Raw genomic sequence first — 21,472 nt, 5'->3', positions numbered from 1 at the left:
ACTCTTCCTGCTGACACAGCCGTGCTGGCTGCCAGGTCCTAGTCTTTGATGGATGGCCGAGCTCCTCCTCCTCGGCCCTTTTGTTCCCCTGCCTGGTGCTCTCTGGGGGCGGGGTGTTGGGTAAGTAGTTCTGCAGAAGGCGCAGACCCGCGTGTGGGGAGGCTGCAGGCCTAACATCCCGGGAAAGGACTTTGCCTCGTAGCAGGTTGATTTATGCTCATGACCTAACCTGGCCCTGTTTTTAGCTCATTTTCCTCCTAAAAACAAACTTGCACCACACAGCATGTTTTTTCACTTACCAGAGCTGATGACACTGTGCGTGACTCCTCTGTTTTGTTGAAGAGAACCTCACCTTCCCGGGAGCTGCCGGGCCTCTCAGAGAAGCAGGACTCTCACCCCCGACTTGATTGGAAGGTGCAGAGAGCTCGGCCCGGGGGCTCTCCTGGAAGTGAGGTTCCGCCGCCGTGGCCGTATGGAGGGGCGGCATTCCTATCTGGACCTTAGCTTTATCTTCTGCCACCGGGGCCTGTGGGTAAGCGATCTCCTCTACGAGACCCTGCCGCGCGGGTGTTCCCTCTGGAGAGGCGCGTTGCCCAGGAGGGCGCCCAGTGAGCCTGCCCCGTGCGCTCTAGTCCAAGTGTGCGGCCGGAAGGAAGCAGCCTAGGGGGCGGCTGGGGAAAAGGGCACCTACGTCTTGGGAAAGGCCAAGCCCCTGTGGCGGCACAGGGAAGAGAATGCTTGGCCCCCCACATCAGCCCTCTAGGCCAGATGCAATTGCAGGGTTATCAGGGTTCCCCCAAGACTGGTGGGGCATGCTCCTCTGGCAGTCAAGGGTCTCATGACGTGTTTGACGGAGCGAGGTGGGTGTCCTGCAGGAGCTAGAACCTTGATTGGGTGTGAGGGTCACAGCTGCCTAACAGGTTGTCACCAAGGAACTCTTGGATCACGTGGCTGGACACACAAATAGCAGCTGTAGCTGAGGCTCAGCAGACTACAACGACCGCTGGGGTGGTCCCGGGCAAGGGAAACTCCAGCAACATCGAAGGTTACTCCCGCATGGGCGGGCTTTACATAAAGGGTGCGGTTTGATCTTTATTCGGGCTGAGACTGCGCTAGGGGTGTTGGTGTGAACAAAGTGATGGGTTGGCTAGAGCAGGATTCGAACAGGGGAGAAGGCAGTCCCGAGGCCCTGGGCCCACATGGCCTCTCAGACGGGGTCAGTTTTGTTTTTCCCGTTTATTCCATCACTCAGATAGGTTTACACAATGTTCCTGACACATAGACACTCTGCTTTGAGGAGGAAAAGGGTACGAGGTGGCCCTTTCCCCCTTCTGTTCTTACCATAAAACGAGAACGCCAAGGACAGGTTGATTCCCGACGGTTCTCAGAAGGTCCTGTCTTCCTCTCACTTTATATGGACTTATATAACTGCTGGATGTGGAAGAATAACCTTTCCTCCCATTGTGATGGCAGCAGCGCTGCTGAAACCGAATTCTCTCTATGTGGTCTTGTGGTCAGGGGACCCCATTCTGCCAAACCAACCTGCCGAAGATGCCAGTGAGGAGGAGGGAGTAACTGGTGGAGACGGAGCTTAGCAATTCGAGCAGTTGGATTGGATCTGTCGAGAGCTGGGAGCAGCTCCGGTCTGGACCCTCTCACTTCCCTTTTTCTTACATCCTCCCCCAGCACAGAGTCTACCCCACAGGCCACGTACCTGGGGAGGAACCGGGACAAAAGCAGCTGCAGATGGGAGCCACTGGCTTGGGAGTGGGTTTTCAGTCGCGTGCTCCTCACTTCAGCGTCCCTCCCACCCTGGGTCACAGCCCTGGCTTTGGGATGAGAGGCTCTGCCTTGGCCTTGGGGTCCTCTAGAACTGATTACTGAGTGTCACGTGTCACAGATGGCCCTCCAGGACCACCCAGAAATTTGATCAAATGTTCAGGAGGCAGCCGGTCCGTCGAGGTGCTGGCCAGCATGGAAATACTAACTGCGGTGCTAGCCAGCGCGTCCGCTCCAAACCGTTTCCAGGTGTGGGTGTTAGCCTGGCTGTCACTGTGAGAGTCGAGTCCCAGTCCCCGTGAAGCAGTGGTCTGCAGATGCGTCAATGCCACACTCACCAGTTCCAAAGCAACCGCTGACAGCTCAGGTTTTAGTATTTGAAATACTTTGGTGCGGTAGGAAGAGCGAGGGCTTCTGGGTTGACGCCTGTTTCTGGCCCTTCGTAGATGGGAGACTGTGGACAAATTGCTTCACGCCTGCGATCCTCAGTATCTCGGTCTACGACTGAGGAGCTAAAACTCAGCTCAGACGTTTGTGGGAGGGTTTCCTAGGGTGACGCTTGTCCGGCGCCTGGAGCACAGAGACATTTAATAAAAAGTAGTTGAAGTCTCTTTATTTCCTCTTTGCATGAGCAGCAGACCACCTGCGTGCCGAGAAAGAACCCAAGAAATGGAAAGAAGCGGGGTTCTTCTCCAGGGGCCACATTGAGCGACTTCCCCATGAAACAGTTGGTAACACTCTAGCAATCATGTTTACCATTATTAGGAATTTTTGTAATCACTCAGGGAGACTGTAGTTTGAGAGAAGGCTTTTGTCCTTGAGGGAAATTAACTCTATTAGTTCCAAATGCTGGCAATTGATAATTGCAGAGAATTATATCAAAATGACTTTTCCTGGAGACCCACATGAGTACATAGCTCTGTGAAGCTACCCAGGGTCTCTAAATATGACTTCGGAGTTGAGGTCAGGAATACAGTGAACAAGACACGCTCCCTCCATTTATTGTCCTTCCTCTCCAAACTTAGATTAAATACAAGGTAAGGTGCTACAATAATTTTAAACTTAGTGAATATCCCTACATAATGGAAGCCAGTTACAAGCAGGAGCAAAAAGAATGACTCTCAAAGTTTTAAGATGACACGGTCCAAATGTTTGGCTTTAGTACCACCACCATTTTTTGAGTTACATCATTTGATCTGATTTTTTCTAACCCATGGGCTATCAAAGTTCAGCTGGTGTTGAGTGAGTTCATAAATCATGTTGATGATCTGGTCCCTCTGTTCCTCCCAAGAACGTGGCTCACGTGTACATCTAAAGTTATAAAATCTCAATGTTGCATGAGCTGATGTTGACTGTGTGTAGTGTGCTGGCTTCGACTGCATTGGGTTGTCAGCTTTGCTCTGCTAGACTGAGCAGAAGTCTCCTGAATGTGGGGATTCAGCACTTTTTCTTTTGAACCAAAGTCTGTATTGCTCCTGCTTGACTGAGTTAAGGGAGCAGGGCTGGGGGACCCCCCGACAGCGTGTGGACGAGTGTGCATGCTGCTCTGTGATCCCCATTTGCAGCTGAAGGACGCTGGAGGGCGGATCTGGGCTGAGCAGGTTTTATTTCACAGGCACGTTTGGTCACGGGGCACTCGGGAAGACATTTGAAGGCTCAAAACCCAGAGTGGAGGCAACATTTACCTTTCCCCGCTTTGTGAAAATGACTTTATTTTTATTTGAGAGCAGTTTCGGTTATACACTAAAATTGAGACGAAGGTACAGAGATTTCACATGTGCTCCCTGCCCCCCCACACGCACAGCCGCCCCTGTAATCAGGATCACCCACCAGAATGGTACTTTCTTTTTTTTAACCAAGGATGAACCTACACCGACACATCATAATCACCCGAAGTCCACAGTTTACTTGGGGGTCCACTCTTGGTGGTGTACATTCTGTGCGTTTGGACAAAAGCAGAGTGAGACCTATCTGCCATTATAATATCACACAGGCTCTGTTCACCACCCTAAACACCCTGTGATCTGCCTGTTCATCTCTCTGTCCACACCCCTGGCAGCCACAGCTCTTTTTATTGTCTTCATCCTTTCGCCTTTTCCAGAATTCCACGTAGCTAGAATCATACAGTACATGGCCTTTTCAGATTGGCTTTTTTCAGTAAGCGATATTCATTTATGTTTCTTCCATGTCTTCTCATGGCTTGCTAGCTCACTTATTTTTAGCACTGAATAATGTTCTGCTGTCTGGATGTACCACAGTTAATTTTTCCATCCACCTACAATTGGCAATTGTGAATAAGCCGCTACAACACGTGTCTGCGAGTTTTTGCGTTGATGGAGTTTTCAACTCCTTTGGGTAAATACTAAGGACCATGCTTGCTGGATCGCATGGTAAGAGTATGTTTAGTTTTTAAAGAAACTGCCAAACGGTCTTCCTACGTGGCAGTACCATTTTGCACTCACACCCACAGTGAAAGAGAGCTCCCGTCGCTCCACATCCTCGCCAGCATTTGGTGGTGTCAGCGTCCTGGCTTTTGGCCATTGTGCTGGGTGTGTAGTGGCGTCTCACTGTTCTTCTCACTTGCTTTCCCTGAGGACATGTGACGCGGAGCATCTTTTCATTTGCCCATTTGCCATCTGTATGCCTTCTCTGGCGACCTATCTGTTACAGTCTTTGGCCTGTTTTAAAATTGGGTTACTTGCTTTCTTAAGTCGTAAGAGTTCTTTGTATATTTTGGATAACAGCCTGCTATCAGATGTGTCTTTTGCAACTATTTTCTCCCAGTCCGTGGCTTATCTTCTAGTTCTCTTGATATTGTCTTTAGCAGAGCAGAAATTTTTAATTTCAATGAAGTCCAGCGTATAAATAATTTCTTCTGTGGATTTTTGTTTAAACAGGAGTCACCACATTCAAGGTCGTCTAGGTCTTCTCCTGTGTCGGTCTTCTAGCTGTTTTGTAGTTTTTCATTTCACATTGAGGTCAATGATTCGAGTTAATGTTAATGACAGATACCAGATCTTTGTCTAGATTCATTCCTTTTTTTTTTTTTTCATGTGAATGTCCAGTTGTTCCAGCAGTTTGTTGAAGAGGCTGTCTTTGCTCTGTTGTATTGCTTTTGCTCCTGGTCCAGGATCACTTGACTGTATTTATGAGGGTCTATTTCTGGGCTCTCTATTCTGTTACATTGCTCAGTGCGTCGATTTTTTTCACCACTACTGTGGTATCTTGATTACTGTAGCTTTATTTGAAGTCGCATTTACCTCTTTTAAATGATAACATCTCACATCACCAGCAAGGCAGCCGCACACTCCTTTGTCTTCAGAGGGAGAAGGAGACCCTGGCCACCTGCATCTGCTTCCGTCATTGGTCTGCATAGCGGTAGAACCGGCTCAGGTGGCTCACCAGAGCCAATGGTACACATCTCTCCCAAACCCCATGTTCGGTAACATCATACCGATGACATAAAATTGACCATTGGGGGAATATTTACACCACAGAAACTGGCAAATGCTGCAAATCAGGACTAGCTTTTTTTTTTCTTTTTCTTCAGATGTCTAACTTGATTTTCCCTTTGATTTCTCATTCTCAAATGCCTTCTCAGCATCGTAGTTAATATTTGTTAATCCCATTGTAGCAGTTAGGCACTGTGCTCAGATCTTTGGCCTGTGTTTTTATTTTATTTTATTTTATTTTATTTTTTTAATGAATTTTTATTTATTTTTTTGTTACAGATATTTTACCTTTTTACCTCATTGGCACCCCCCACCCCACCCCACCTCCACCCCATCCCCGGCTTAGTTGTCCATGTCCATTGGTCATGCATACATGCATATAAGTTCTGTGGTTTATCTCTTCCCACCCCCCCACCCCCCATCCCCTCTTCTGAGGGATGTCAGTCTGTGCCCTACTTCCATGTTTCTTTTTAAAAATTTTTTTTTAATCTTCACCTGAGGACATTTTCCCATTTTTTGTTCAGATAGAGTGGGGAGGGGGAGAGAAAGAGAGAGAAACATCGACGTGAAAGGGACACATTGAGTGGTTGCCACCCGCACGACCCAACCAGGGCTGGGGACAAACTGCAACCGAGGTACGTACCCTTAGCGGGAACCGAACCCGGGCCTCCCTGGACTGCAGGCCGACGCTCTACTGCTGAGCCAAATCGGCCAGGGCAGGCCTGTGTTCTTTTAGTTAATTCTCACAGCAACCTCATGAGGTAGGTCTGTGATCTCAGCTTATGATCGAAGGATGCTGAAGAGCAGACCAGAGATGGACAGATTTCATTTTACTGTGTCAGCAAGGCGATACAATTTTTCTGAGGTCATGTGGCAGGTAAGTTGTAGACCGGGGACTAGAGCTTATGGCTGAGTCCTGCTTGTAATTACCATGCTGTTCCCACCATAGAAAACTTTCCTGGGCTCAGAATCAGAATATCTTGGTTCTCTCTGCACCCAGCCTGACACCAGACTTCTCAGAGTCTCAGTATCTTCATCTATATAATGAGGTTGGTGATGATGACCTTGCTAAGCTCACAGGGATAGCTTTACTGCTTCAGTGATAGTTTATATAAGGTTGCTTTGGAGAGCTCAAGCATTATATAAATGTGACGTATTATTACATGCTAAGAAGTAAAGGACAAATATTTATAAAAAGAACATCATACGTCCCAGTTTCGAAGATTCCGCTGAAGTAGGTATTTCATATAAATGCAGGTTCTAAGGAATGTTACAGAGAATGTTTCTGGGTGAACTAGCAGAAACTTTGATCTGGCATTGTCTAAACGTATCTCTTGGAATACTTTGGGTTTAGGTCTTCCTAACCTTCCCAGACAGTTTGAAAGGCAATCAAGGTAGCCCCAGTTTTATGGACAGATTTGGATGGTGGGTGTCTTCTAGGAATCAAATTATTAATGGGATGGGTCAGTCCCGGCAAGTTGACATTTAGTAACTTCAGGGAGAGTTTCTGCCACGTTATGTCTGTGTTTTAATAAAGAGGTTCATAGCTTCTTAGACTCCCAACAGTCAGCATATTTTATTGTAGTTATTTATTAAGCTTTATATTCTGCACTGTACTGAACTTTCCATGATGTCAAACAAACATTTAATCACTATACAACTCTCCAGCGCCAAGTCCTGAGGTTGGCAGCAGGTCTTGCTTCAGAAACATCTACTGAACAAGGGTGCGGGTCCTCTCGTGTTGCTCATGGACTTCTCGTGCCAGAGCTGTCCATCTGCAGGCTTTGGAAAGTTCCTGGGGTGTCTTAATTGCAGTTGGACCCAGTGTGCAGGGCAAGGCCAATAGCCATGGGATGTTTCATGCTACAGTTACTCTGCGTGCTCTCAGGATATCACAAGTATTTGGCAGCAATGCAAAAACCTCCATGTATTTTGTAATTGATATAGTCCGAGCCCCTTGCTGTGCTAGGCAAGACCTACCTTGACCCGTTTTGCCCCAGGTAACTTTGTTCCCACTGTGTCCACTGTGTGGAGTATCTTCTGTGATTTTGCCTGGCCAGCTCTTAACACACTCCTCAAGGGTAGGTCGGGACATGCTCTCTGATCCGTGGGTTGAGACTTGGCTCTGTGTTCACTCACCTGTGCAGCCCTTGATCTGAGTTCTGATGGTGTATTGAAGTAACCTTCTGTGTGTCTCACGTCCCCCTGCGACTTCTCCAGGGCAAAGGCCACCCTTTCTTTCCAAGTTGAGAACGTGTCTGTGTCTGGCAGTTCAGCGAATGTTTGATGCACTGAAATCACTAATTCCAACTGGAGTTCCGTTTTCCAGGAGGAGTGGGCCAGGGCGATGAAATGCAGACCCCGTATGGTTTAGTAGAGTGACAGCCCTTCAGGTGTGACCAAGCATGGTTCTTTCCCCACCAGCCAGGGGTGGCGTTTGGAGCTTCCAGGTTTTAGATTCAGTGTGGGGGCTAAACCTGCGTCTGTCTGAGCTCAGACTGCAGTCCCAGCCTAGCTGCAGATGCGTTTATTCAGTCACAAGGGAGCAGAGGCTCAAATGATTCTCCATTCACATCCTCCAGATGATAAGACTGGAGCTGGGTATTAGAAGATGTAACTGGGGGAGATGGTGGTTCATGGTCAAAGATGGAAAAGGCCTCCAAACTGCCTTCATGTATCTGAACTTCCTATTCCTCCTATTGCCAACATAGTAATGAGCTAGGTGTTCCTTAGCTCGTGTTCGACAGCTGTTCCTTCCCTTGTTTGTTCTGTTGGACTTAATAGCCTTGTGCCTACATTGAGCAAGGAGGTAAGGTAGCGTGTGGTGAGGACCGTCCTCTGTCCAGGTAGCTGTGCTCTGTACTAAGGTGGTCTAGAAGCAGTGCTTCTAGAACAATCATTATTATTTTTTCTTTATTGATTTTTATAGAAAAAAGAAGGGAGAGGGAGAGATAGAAACATCGATGAGAGAGAACATCGATTGGCCACCTCTTGCACGCCCCCCACTGAGGATCAGGCTCACAACCTGGGCATGTGCCCCAACCGGGAATCGAACTGGCGACCTCTTGGTGTATGGGTTGATGCTTAACCACTGAGCCACACCGGTCAGGCTAGAACAATCATTCTTATCACTGACTTGGCTGAGTTTTCAGGCTAGGACCATGGGGCGATGCCATGTTTCCTGCTCTGGGGACCAGTGGTTCTTTGTGGACGGGTGTCCTTGCCCTTAGACACTAGAGGGAAGAGCAGGCTGGGGGGATGTCTGGGGTGTTAGTCTTCTCTGATGGGCTCCCTGATTCACTGACTCCTCGTTTCCTCCAGTCGAATCATCATTTCAGTATTCAGTAGAGAAAGTGACTTTTTGAGGAGGTAGGAGATTCCTGTCTTTGGTAAAAACTGTGACCGTCCTCGTGGCTTTGGGGATAAGGAAGGGGACGAGGATCAGGGAGAGTCTGCAGGGGCTCAGGTCAGCAAGAACATCCATGCCAGAGTTCCAGTGGACGGTTGTCACTTGCATTAGATATCCCTTGACAACTTCCAATCGGCTGTTTAAAGTACCAAAACAAGTTCAATGTGATGGCATCTCAAACCGGACTCCTTTCGGGTTACACGTGGCTAGAATGACTCGACAGGGCACTGGCCAGGCATCTCAGGTGGGGAGTCATTATCACTTACTGTTCCCCATTAAATACCTACCTTCTTGTTCTTCTCCCTTTCTCCACCCGCTCTGTATCTGGTGTTTCTCTCCTCGATTCTCCCTGCTTTCCCAGGAGTGTTAGATAACTGCTCCCACACGGTCAGTGACAAGGGCTGGGCCCTGGGGATCCGCTCAGGGAAGGACGCGCGAAGGCAAGACGCCCGCTTCTTCTTCTCCCTGCGCACAGACCGCATGAAGAAGGCCACCGTGGTGATTGGCCACAGTCGCTACCAACCGGGCATGTGGACACACGTGGCAGCCACTTACGATGGACGGCGCATGGCCCTGTACGTGGATGGCACTCAGGTGGCCAGTAGTCCAGACCAGTCTGGGCCCCTGAACAGCCCCTTCATGGCATCGTGCCGTACTTTGCTTCTGGGGGGGGACAGCTCGGAGAACGGGCATTCTTTCCGTGGGCACCTGGGCACCCTGGTGCTCTGGTCCACGGCCCTCCCCCAAAGCCGCCTCCAGCACGGCTCTCAGCATCCGAGCGGGGCGGAGGTGCTGAGCACCCTGGTACTGACAGCCAGCTTTGAGCCCCTGGAAGGACAGTGGACCCCCTTTAGAGACGACAAGTACCCCCGGCTCGAGGTTCTCCAGGGCTCGGAGCCCGAGATCCTCTCACCTTTGCAGCCCCCCCTTTGCGGGCAGACTGCATGTGACAATGTGGAGCTGGTCTCCTACTACAATGGGCACTGGCCCCTGCGGGGAGAGAAGGTGATCCGCTACCAGGTGGTGAACGTCTGCGACGACGAGGGCCTGAACCCCACAGTGAGCGACGAGCAGATCAGCCGGCAGCACCAGGCGCTCAACGAGGCCTTCAGCCGCTACAACATCACCTGGCAGCAGAGCGTCTACCGGCTGCACAACTCCACCCTGCGCCACCGCACCGTGCTCGTCAACTGTGAGCCCAGCAAGATCGGCAACGACCACTGTGACCCGGAGTGTGAGCACCCACTCACGGGCTACGACGGGGGCGACTGCCGCCTGCAGGGCCGGTGCTACTCCTGGAACCGCAGGGACGGGCTCTGCCACCCCGCGTGCAACAACATGCTGAACGACTTCGACGACGGGGACTGCTGTGACCCCGAGGCGACCGATGTGAGCAGGACCTGCTTCGACCCTGACTCACCCAGGAGGTAAGGGACCGGGGCTCGGGGTGTCCTTTTGTAAGGTGCATTCCTAGCATCGTTTTATCCTTTGGGCTTCTAGAGACAAAAATGGTTCACACAGCCCCTATATGAAGCGTGTGTCCACCCACCAGACGTTATTGTGCGTTTGTGAAGTACTAGGTGCTAAGTAATCAGGGACCCAGAGATGACTCGGACAGGGGCCAGCCCCACAGAACTCACCACCTCGGGAGCAGACAGCGTGTAGGTGCTGTGACGTGGGCCTGAAGACATGCACCCGGTGCCTGAGATGCATGAACTTGGCCTATGGAGGACGACCACGGAGAGCAGACAAGGCAGATAGGCCGTTTGGCACCTGTTACACGAGCCCTTTCTGTAGTCAGGTTCCCAGCAAGGTTGCCCACACCCACGCAGAGGCCAGAGCCTGCGTGGTCTCCGGTGCAGGCTGAGCCATTCACCTGCTTTGTGAACACAAGACGTTCCACGTCGAACCCCAAGTCTCCTTTGGGACCCAAGCTTCCCACTGTGCCCCATTAAATTCCGTTCTCCACACGGCATCCAGAAGGATCATGTGAAAGGTAAATCAGACCCCGTTACCCCTCTTCTTAAACGCCCCCGCTGTAGCAAGAATAGAGTGTACACTGCCTGGCCCCTGCCTCCTGTCCCTCCTCCCCCAGCACCCCCACCCGCAGTGCAGCCTCCCGGCCTCCTCTGCCCCGTTCCGGTCTCGGCTCTGCGTGAGCTGCTGCATCTCCCTGGCACCCTCTTTCCCTCGACCTTCCACTGGAGGGTGTTCTCTTGTCATTCCAGTATCTCTTAAATGTCACCTCCTGGAGTGGCCTTTCCTGATCTCCTCATTTAAATCAGCCAATCAGTCACTAGTCTCTCAACTAATTTTGACTCCCTGTATCAAACTTACCGCCTCGGATGCTTTTCCTGTGCATCCGTGTGTTTCCTTTCCCCGGCTCCATGAAGGCAGGGGCCCTTAGTCACCACACGGGCCTGACGCCTAGGTGTTTCTCTCACGTCTGTTGTGACGAATGAGTGGGTCTGAGGTGTCCTGCATTGCGAGAGACAGCGGCCGATGAGAGGATTTGCACTGGACGGTCCCTGCAAGGGTTGGGGAGCGGTAGAGGGAGACAAGAAAGGAGAGAGGTGGGTGGTAAGCTTGTTGATCTGCGTATGTGGGCAAGGCCTCCCCATTGCTTAACTGGTACCTTTATACAAACTACAAAAAGGCTCACACCTGAGCTGCAGAGTTGCTGAGCGGTGGGAGGACCAGATGTCAGCGGCCACCAGGCACCCAGATGACTGCCTCTGTGTCGTTTGGTCACATTTTCTCCAGTAATTCATGGGGTCCCTGTGTGTGGCAGTCAGTGAACACCGGTTTCTAGGTTGGCCTATAGTTCGGGCACGTGGCATCAAGGATTGAACGTAAGATTTAGAATTGGGGACACAGTTGAATTCAAGAGTCCTTATTAGTTAATTAGCTGTGTAAATTGTACAAGTTTGTAAAAGGGGGGTGACTGCAGTAGTATTGTGCATTACCTGTATCCTAGGGTTGTTTTGTAACCAGATAGAACAGGGTACAGGAAAGTACTTGGTGACTAAAGTTTCCAAGGTACAAAAATAGTTCTAGACTAACATTAGTTATCACTGTCATGATTAAGGCTGACAGGTGGGGAGCCTTTGTTTGTGAGTAATGTACAGGGCACTGATCACGTTACCGGAAATAGTCACATAAAAAAGATTCTGTTTGGGTTTCATGTGTAGATTTTGATAACCTTAAGCAGAAGCTAAACCTCACTAATAACAGTGTTTGCCAGCTCTTAGGATCTCCAAAGAGATGGGGAAATCTGGCTTGTTCTCATTTGTCTACCAGTTCATTGCAAGAGCCTGCTGCTCTGACTGAGGGCGCTCTTACCCAGACATCCTCCTCCACGGTGTGGCCCTTCGTTCTCTCTATCCCTACTGCCACCGCCCCGTCTGGGTGTTTGTAACGTCCACTTACTGCCGCAGAGTTGCCATGGTAATTCATCCTTCCCTATCTGTGGACCCCAAAGTGTCGCAAACCTTCTTATCCCTACATGCAAAACTTGCTTTGTGGAATAAAAGGATCTATTTATATTCTTTGATAGTTAAACATGTTTAAATCAAAGTAATAAGGGCTCATGGCTACAAATGTCAAGTTGTATGGAAAGATGTGAAGAGAGAGATAGTCCCTAACTCTTCCCCCATCCTTCTCCACTCGCTAGCCTTGTCCCCATATTGAATTATTTCACCTGTCTCTTCTGGTAATTACTTCCACTTCTCCAAATATTATATTAATTGATTCATCAGTTTTACATATTTTGATTGATTTGCTCATATGATAACGATGAGATCTTTTTTTTTTTTTTTCCTCACCCGAGGACATTTTTCCATTTTTTTTTGTTCAGGTAGAGTGGGAGGGAGAGAGAGGAACAGAGAGAGAGAGAAACACCGATGTGAAAGGGACACATTGAGTGGCTGCCACCCGCACAACCAACCAGGGCCGGGGCCAAACCGCAACCGAGGTACGTGCCCTTAGCGGGAACCGAACCCGGGTCTCTCAGGACCGCAGGCCGACGCTCTAACCGCTGAGCCAAACCGGCCAGGGCAACGATGAGATCTTAACGCTTCCATTTTTTTGTCCTTCTCCCCTCCATTTCAACATAGTTATTCTGCTATTTTTAGTTGAGACAGTTATATTTATATTTGCAATATCATGACTATGAAATATTTTTGTTGCAGAATAAAGTATTATTCTATTATTATATATGTTTTTCTGACATAGCTTTATCCTACCCTCCATCTACCCCTTGACTCTCTATTCCCTTCCTCCCTCCCTCCCTCCCTCCCTCCCTCCCTCCCTCCCTCCCTCTCCCTTTACTCCTTCCCTTTACTCTTTTTTGAGATCCTCAATTGGTTTTATGTGTTTTATCATAACAGCTAATCTATAGAAATAGAATACCTTTTTTTGTTTAACACTCTGCAAATCTCCCTCTAGTTCATTCTATTTTCTGCTCCACGTTTGATCTTGACCCGTTATCTTTAGGTCGGCAGCACCGTTGTCATCCGGAACTTCTCTTTGCTGATATTATTATTAATTATTTATTCATTTTGGATTGGAGCCACCGTGTTCTGAACTGCATGAGTGTCTCTTAATTTACTACCTTATTTTACTGGAAAACATCCTTAGGTAACTTTGTAAGAAAGGGTGTTTTGAGTAACTTTTTCTGGAAATGCGTTTTGCAAAATGTTTTTATTTTGACTTTACACAGCGCCGATAGTTTGTCTTTGTAAAATTGTAGGTTGTAGAACATCTCTCAAACTTTTGAATACATTTATTAATTGCCTCTAGCTTCTATCTGGGCAATTGTGTGTCATTTTAGAGGTGAAATATTTTTCCCCCCAAATTATTTAGAATCTATCCTGAGCCTTCTTATTTTGGGGATATTATATATTTTTTAATGGCTGGACTTTTGTTCTTATTTTGTTGAGCACTTGGTTCCAACACTCATTTCCCTCACCTCTGGCAAGTTCTATTACATTATTATTTTGATTTTTTAAAGTCTTTTTTTCTGTTCTCTTTTCTACCCCGAATCTCTTGAGGATGGATCTCCTGAATTTATTCTCTGTCTTTTTTTTTCTCTCATATGGTCTATCTCTTTGTTATTTTGTCCTATTTTTTCTCTTTCTTTTGGAGAGTTCCTTGAGTTTATCCTCCAACTCTTCTATTGAGTTGTTTTTATTTCAGCAATCATATTTTTAAGACCTTCCTATTCTTTGAACTCTCTGTATTAATCTGTTTTTGTTTTAAGGATGCAACCTTTTTCGATGCTAGAAATGAGATCTATGCTGAAACTTTTTAGCTGCACCACATCTGATTGATCTGCAGGCACTGTTTCTGTCCCCACTTTATCCCCGTCTGTCTCTGTGTCGGAGGGTTTCCTCGGGGGTCCGGTGCTTGCTGAGGACGAGCACACCTTGACGTTCACACCTAAGATGAACTACGAAGGATGGTTAGCCGTGAATTTCCTCGTTTGGAGGAAGAACTTCGAGGCCAGCACAGAGTGGAGAGTACTTTTCTCATTCCTAACTCTCACATTTATTCCATTAGCGAATTTCTCCCTCTCCCATCTCTGCCTTGTTGTCCTTGTGTTGAATTTTATTATTAAAAACATTGAGTGTTTTTCATAACTCTTATTGGCAAGAACCATATTTTGAAAAACAATTATTCCTGTGATGCGCCAGAAACAGTAAGCTAGCAGAAGGACAGATTAAAAGAATATATACAGAGTAGGTGCTAACAACTTCGTGGAGGGGTTTAGTGATTTTAACTAGATTCCCCGGGTCTAAATCCAGGCTGAGGCAGTAAAAGCCGAGCATGGAGTGGAGACTGCTTTTCTGCACCACAGCGTGGGTCATTTGAAAGGGCTCTGGAGTCACGGAGGCATAGATTGCTGGAACTCCGTGAGGGCCTATGACTCGGTGGAGTTTTTGGTTGTCTCTGACAAAACTGACCATGCGCAGCATCCCTGACATGACACTGAAATCACAGGACTCACAATTCCATTATACTGTGACTCTGCAGGGAATCCAACTTCAACAAATGTTTTGCCCGATATATACTGAGCAAGCCGAGCATGCCAGGCGCAGGGTCCTTCTGTTCAGGAGCTCACAGTGGGGCGGGGAGTTTGGAAGTGGGGGTTGCACCTATACATAGATCACTGCCATGCAGGTGCAACAACTGGTGTCCGAATAGTCTGCCTCGTTTCTCAGCTCCTACTCAACATCCCCCCTTTCCTAGCCCTGCAAGAAGTCTAGCCCAAAGGAGGTCCTCTCCCAAAGGCGCAGAGGAGAATTCTCGAGAGCCTGAGGGATCCAGCAGCAAACATCTGCAACCCAGATGGGCTTATCAAAGGGAGAGTATTTATCAGACTTGGGACCGGTCAGGAGATGTAAATTATAGGTATGTTACCCAGCCAGTCAGAGGAGCTTGGCTGTGGGCAGAGAAGGCAGCTGCAAAGGCCGGACGTCTGCTACTCTGTGACAGCTGCCCTGAGAGAGGGTCTGCAAAGGCGGAGGAAGGACGGGGTCGAGAGTCCACCCCGGGACAACTGCAGCTGTCATCGGCCCCTCCTACAGCACATCCGAGGCAGCCACGCCAAGGGATTCTCTCTGCCCGAAGGGAAACCCAGCTCCCTTCAGCTTCAGCTTCTTTTCGGTCATGAATTGTTTCTGTTCTTTTTCTTTCTAAAATGATGCCTCAGAGACGAAGGGCTCTTTGCTGCGGATCCTGCTACACATGCCTTGTTCGTCCCCTCCTTCTGCATCAGAGCGGAGCCGAGTACCCAGTGGAACCTGTAACAGGCAGCTTGTCTCTCTGTTTGGTTTCCGTGTGTCAGATTTCATAATATTGTTATCATGCAGGGGAAAACCACCAAATAAAAACAAATGGCTGAGCACAGTTTAAGCAAGCCATCCATCACCGAGTGTCAGGTCACGCTGTGAAGCAGACAGGGGGTGCCCTCCACTTGTTTTCCGAAGCCTGTGGCGGGCTACGGTCTCTGTGTGTCGGTGACACACTGAGTTTTGCTGCTGGGGCGTTCGAGGGCAGAGGACAGCTGTACGTAGCCCTGCTGGGATGTGGCCCCTTTCTCCCCACAAGGCACGGGCTGGAGGGGCTGCAGAGGTGTGGGGAGCGTGGTGTCTAAGCTGTACACTGCGGGTGTATATCCTGGGGCAGAGGCCAGGTGCACGCGAGGCCAAGGGGAGCAGGTGGAGAACCCCGGGCTGCCCAGACCTGGGCGCTGGGGTCTAGCTGTGCTCGGCTCCCCACCCTCTGTGGCTGTTGAACCAAAGGAATGGCTGGGCTGGGCCCCTGCCGTGGCAGGTCTGCTAAACATCAGCCAGGCTTCATTACCGGTTTCTTTTGAAGTGGGGATTCAAAGTGCCCTGCAGCCAAAAACAAAACAAGAAAAACGTACATGGAGAAAGTAAGTGTAAGGGGTAGGAGAGGACAGAGAGCAAAGAAATGGAGGGAAACTTGAAAACGGAACCTCTTCTGATCGCGCACGCAGCGCAGAGTCCGGAGGAATCTCTCCTCACACTCCTCTGGCCTCCAGAGGGGGGCGCCACAGAGGCCACCTGGCGGGTCAGCTCGGAAGGCTGCCTGCAGGAGGCCAGCTTCTCCCCGTCCCAGCAGGTACCCGTCCTGCCGCCCAGGACACGCTCTGTTTCCTCTGTTCACCTGGCTCAGAGAATTTCCTTCCCAGGTGAGGGGCGAGGGGTTGTTTTTCTCCTTTTCATGGTTATTTCGTAGCCAAATAGAGAGACTTATGCGCAAGCCACGTGGTGTGTCTGGGTTAAAAACATTTTCTCTTAGAAACATTTTAGGAGAGACCCCAGTCCCCAACTACATTCAAGTTCTAGACACTTGGGATTTCCTCAGGAGTTGGGGTGCCGGCCCTGAGGCCCTAGCCAGGTGCCAGTTGGTCTCATGGTTTCGCTGAGGGATCTCTTCCTAGAACGTGAGCCAGGGATCTGTAAACCAGCTGTCCCCTGAGAAACATTCCTTTCCCTTTGGGAGCCCCGTTTGTGTGTTACAGCGACTGAAGAAAAGTCCGGTCTCGTTGCTGGGTCTTCCCAGGGGAGTGGAGAAGTAGGTTGGGGAGTGAGTGGGGCAGTTAGTCTGGACCTCAGGTTTCCGTGTTGAAGATTGGTTTCAACAGAGTGTCACCTTCTGGAGGAAGCTGCTGACCCACTCATTTCCTGAACCCCGATGTGTCTCCGACGTCCCCTGGGGGCGCCGCCCACCGCCATGGACCCGATCTCCCTGGCCGGGTACCTGGTGATTCCTGCGCCTCTGCCCCTCGGTTCGGAGGGCACTCCCTGCAGCCTGGTAGCGTTCCTCTGTGTCCCCAGGTGGGAATTAGCTGTCTCACTTGTGTCACACTGCTCTGCCCCTGCGGTCACCGTGCTCTCTCACCTGGCGTGGTGCAGGAGCCTCCTCACGGGTGTCCCCCTCTGACTGCTGCGCCGTCCCCCCCGTCTGTTTTTAGCAAAGGAGGCGGAGCGCTCCTGCTAGAGCGGAACTCGGACCCGCCACTGCTCTGCCCGGGCTCCGCAGCAGCAGCCCTGCAGGCTCCAGGCCTTTCTGTGGTCTCGGCCCCTGCCTGCTCCCTCTTTCCAGCCACCCTGGCCTTCTCACGGCCCCCCGACTTGACAGACACCCCCCTGCCCCGTGAGCCTTTTCATGGCTCTTCACTTTGCTGCGACGCCCAGATTTCCACATGGCCGGTTTTCCCTCTTCCTTCCCGCCTGTTTTCAAAGTCACCTCTGGCGAAACCTCTCCTGGTGACCTCGTCTAAAGTTTCACACCCCGCAGGCTCTTCAGGGTTGCTTTCCTGATTTATTTCTCTCTGTAGAGTCTTCCACCCATGTGCTCTACGTTGTTGTTTCTTTAAGTTTTGTTTGCTGTCCATCTTCTGCACTCGAAGGTAAGTGCCATCAGACAAGGGGTTCTCGTGTGTTTGGGTTACTGTTTAACCCTCCACTTAGAGCGGCGAAAGGAATAGACTGAGACGTGTTTAACAAATAATTGTTGAATAAAAGAATGTTCTTACCCGAGTGTGGTTGTTGGCAGACTGGGGCCTGCGGATCAAATTGAGCCCTACCACCTGTCTTTGTAAACACAATTTTATTGGAATGCACTTTCATGGCAATCCACATGTTTACACATTGTCTGTGCCTGCTTTCATGTGGCAGAGTTGTGTAGTTGCAACGCAGACTGTGTGGCCCACGAAACCTAAAAGGTTTACTAGTGGGCCCTTCACAGTGCCAGTCGGCCAACCCCTGCCCGAGTACGTCCTTGTCACGCTGCGGCTGATTATCCCTTGGTGTCTGTCTCTTGCGCAAGACTTCAGGCTTTCTGTTTGTCGTTCTTGTAACATTGGAAGGGTACTCAACTGATTTTTAAAAAATGAATTAACATATATATATATAAATGAAAAAAGTCAGTGACGGGGGGACTGGCGTGTTGGGCAAGGGTTTGGGTAGGGCAGCATATGCTGCTTTGCATGGAGACAGGGATACGCAGAATCCGCACTCTGGCTGTCCATTCTCCTGGTCTCATGTCTGTGGTACAGCTGCCGTGTGCACGAGTAAGTCAGAGAACTACAGATGACCTGGGAGTGCGGCTCTGTTGGCTGGGGAGGGGAGGTAGACGCAGGTTCATTCGCGATGTCACGGTGTGAGCAGCTGCGCTCCCAGCGAGCTCTGACAGTGGGGAGCATGGAGTACATTCTGAGGAACAGAGACATGGTCCATGACAACAGCCAGGAAGTAAGAGGAATCCTCGTTAGCCAGCGGGGAGACGGTGATGGACAAAAAGAGCAAACCTCCCCCCAAAAGGAGGCAGCTTCCTTCTAACCAGACATAGCCTCTTTGAAATGATGTCGCAGATTAGCCAAGACTCTTACCAAACGTTTTAGTGAGGCCTCCGTGGCAGTAAGGAACTAAAGAAAGCGGATTCATTGTACGATGGCATATGGGCTGGAGGGGGAGCAGGAGGGCAGCGGGGCTGAGGCCGGTCGGGGTTCCCCATTTCCTTCACAGACGGCAGGCTGCCCACATCTCAGGGCGTCCGCACGCGTCGAGGGCGGTGCAGCTGGCTGCTGGCGTGAGCTTCCCGACCCCTCGCGGCTTCAGCACCAGCCCCACCTGGCGCGCCTCCCGCTTCATCTCACCCGGTCCTCTCTCCGGAGTGACGTCGCCTCTCTAACCATCCGCGTTTCTTGCAGGAACTTGGTTCAAATTCTGGAAACAGTCCATGTGAATTGGCTCAATTCATGTCCACGTGTCAGGCTAGAAGGCACAGGTTTCCGGCCAGCCTCGAGTTCAAGTCCCTGTGGCCGCAGGAGAACTCGGGGGTCCCAGGGCAGGCTTCTGCTAGGCGGGGCCAGCACCCAGCGTAGAGCGAGCTGGCTTTTCATTCTACTTCTTGGGGATGAAACTCCCGACAGGCACAATTTCCAGTGCTATCCTTTCCCTTGGACCTTGGTATTCCTAGTAATGTAGCTCGCTCTATCTATCATCCATCTATCTATCTATCTATCTATCTATCTATCTATCTATCTATCATCTATCTATCTATTATCTATCTATCATTTATCTATCTACTATCATCTATCTATCTATCTATCTATCTATCATCTATCTATCATCTATCTATCTATCATCTATCTATCTATCTGTCTGTCTATCTATCTATCTATCGTCTATCTATTATCTATCTATCATTTATCTATCTACTATCATCTATCTATCTATCTATCTATCTATCTATCTATCTATCTATCATCTATCTATCATCTATCTATCTATCATCTATCTATCTATCTATCTATCTATCTATCTATCTATCATCTGTCATCTATCTATCTATCTATCTTCTATCTATCTATCAATCATCTGTCATCTATCTGTTTTACCAACGAAACAAAGCACTTTGCATGGGTTATCTTATCTAATGCTCACAGCAGCTCCAAGAAGCAGATGTGTTGATTCTCCCCGTTTTATCTGTAAGAAAAACAAAGATTCAGAGAGACACACGGTGGCAGAACAAGGACTGAAGTCTGACCACCGTCTGTATTGTCAGCCGCTATTCTGTATCACCTGCCAGGTTTAAATCTTATCCATCTAGCAAAGTACTTTGCTCATAGTAGGTGTATAATAAATATTTATTTGTTATTGTAGTTCCATCATGATGATTTTGAAGACTATGTACTTGAAGAGATGGACAAAAGAAAGGGGGAAATGCTAAGGGCCTAGTCTTTAGCAAGCTCATTACATAAGAGATAGATGCCTTAAAACTACATGCTTAGGAGCAGGAGAAAGAGCTTATCAGGGAAGGGCACAGCTTTGAACCAACGCACAGGCAGTCCTGTGCCAACACGTTCGGGCCACTGTGGGGAGAATGACTTGAAGGAGGGGCATTTCCTAGGGAAGAGTAAGAGAGAGAGAAAATTAGAAAAGTTATACTGGGAAGGCCTTAGATGTTGGGCTAACAGATCTGAATAGTGAGCAAATGGGAGTCATGGGATATATGTCTATAGCGATACCTATCCACAGATAGACATGTTTTAATATGTATCTGGCTTAATAGCTACCATCTTGCATGGATTTTAGATCTTCCTTCTGGGATCAGTTTGCTTATACCTGAAAGATCCCCCCCCACCACCACCACCACCACCAATTTTCTTTATTAAAATGTTCGCTAGTCACATGTTTATAAGTTTTGATTTCTATAAACATGTTTTTATTTTACTAAAATTCTTAAGAGATAAGTTGTCTAGGTATACAACTTTAGATAGGCTATTTGCTTTCTCTTATCAAGATATTATACCACAGACTCTTGGCTGCCGCTAATACTGTTTAAAGGTTAGCTTTCTAATTGCCTTTCGTTTGTATTTACTTTGCCTTTTCTCTTTGGTTCTCTCTCTCTCTCTCTCTCTCTCTCTCTCTCTCTCTCTCTCTCCCCCCCCCCCTCAGGGTTCTAAAGTGTTACTGTGATGTATTGATGTAGATATTCTTTCTTCTTATTATTTTAAATCCTCACCCAAGGATATGTTTTATTGATTTCTGGAGAGAGAAGAAGGGAGAGAGAGAGAAAGAGAGAAACATTGATGTGAGAGAAACATCGACTGGCCGCCTCCTACACGCCCTCTACAAGGGATGAAGCCTGCAACCCGGGCATGTGCCCTGACCCAGAATCGAACAGGAAGCCTTCCATGCATGGGATGACGTCCAACCAACTGAGCCACACTGGCCAGGGAAAAATATTAATTTTTATATTTCATTAATAAATCTTAGTTGTTTATAGTGGAAGGATGACCAGGGCTTCTAAACTCTTTATAGAAATGGAAGCAATTCTCCAGAACACTAATGAATCCAGAGGCAGCCTGTGGAATAGTGTTGTGAACCAGGGAGACTGAGGGCAGGAAAATCACCTTGTAAACTCCTGGAGTAGCCTGAGCAGCAAAGGGTAAGAGGTTGAAAATGATTCGGAAAATTATTGTGGCGTAATGGAAAGAACTGGGAAAGGAGAAATGAGAAGAACTGGGTTCTAGCTCTCCCCCCAGCCTAGTCACACAAGCTAATCATTTGTTCACTTATTGTTCACTTATGTTTATATTTATTGATATTCAACAAGTGTTACTTGAGCACCTATTGTAGGCCAAGCACTCTTTCAGGCACTGCTGTGCTTTGAAATCTATATCGTTCAGGAAGGCCTATGTCTACCATGTGTGTTAGTACCAGGCCGATGCTCAGAATTGCCTGCTGCGTAAATGCTGCACAGTTGTGGGGGTCATAGCACCCAGGACTATGAC

General features: G+C 48.8%; 1 protein-coding gene across 2 annotated transcripts in view; it reads left to right on the top strand.

Moving 5' to 3' along the window:
• Positions 1-21,472, top strand: part of PAPPA2 (pappalysin 2) — a 208,972-nt gene that overhangs the window by 15,211 nt on the left and 172,289 nt on the right. For both annotated transcript variants that reach the window (XM_036273419.1, XM_036273420.1), the window contains exon 2: positions 9,002-10,067. In XM_036273419.1, the coding sequence (XP_036129312.1) occupies positions 9,002-10,067 (1,066 nt within the window). The remainder of the gene's footprint in view (positions 1-9,001; positions 10,068-21,472) is intronic.

This window comes from Molossus molossus, unplaced genomic scaffold, assembly GCF_014108415.1.
Source record: "Molossus molossus isolate mMolMol1 unplaced genomic scaffold, mMolMol1.p scaffold_m16_p_20, whole genome shotgun sequence".
In the NCBI taxonomy this organism is placed as follows: domain Eukaryota; kingdom Metazoa; phylum Chordata; class Mammalia; order Chiroptera; family Molossidae; genus Molossus; species Molossus molossus.
Note: the sequence above shows the minus strand (reverse complement) of the source record. Positions and strands in the feature narration are given on the sequence as shown.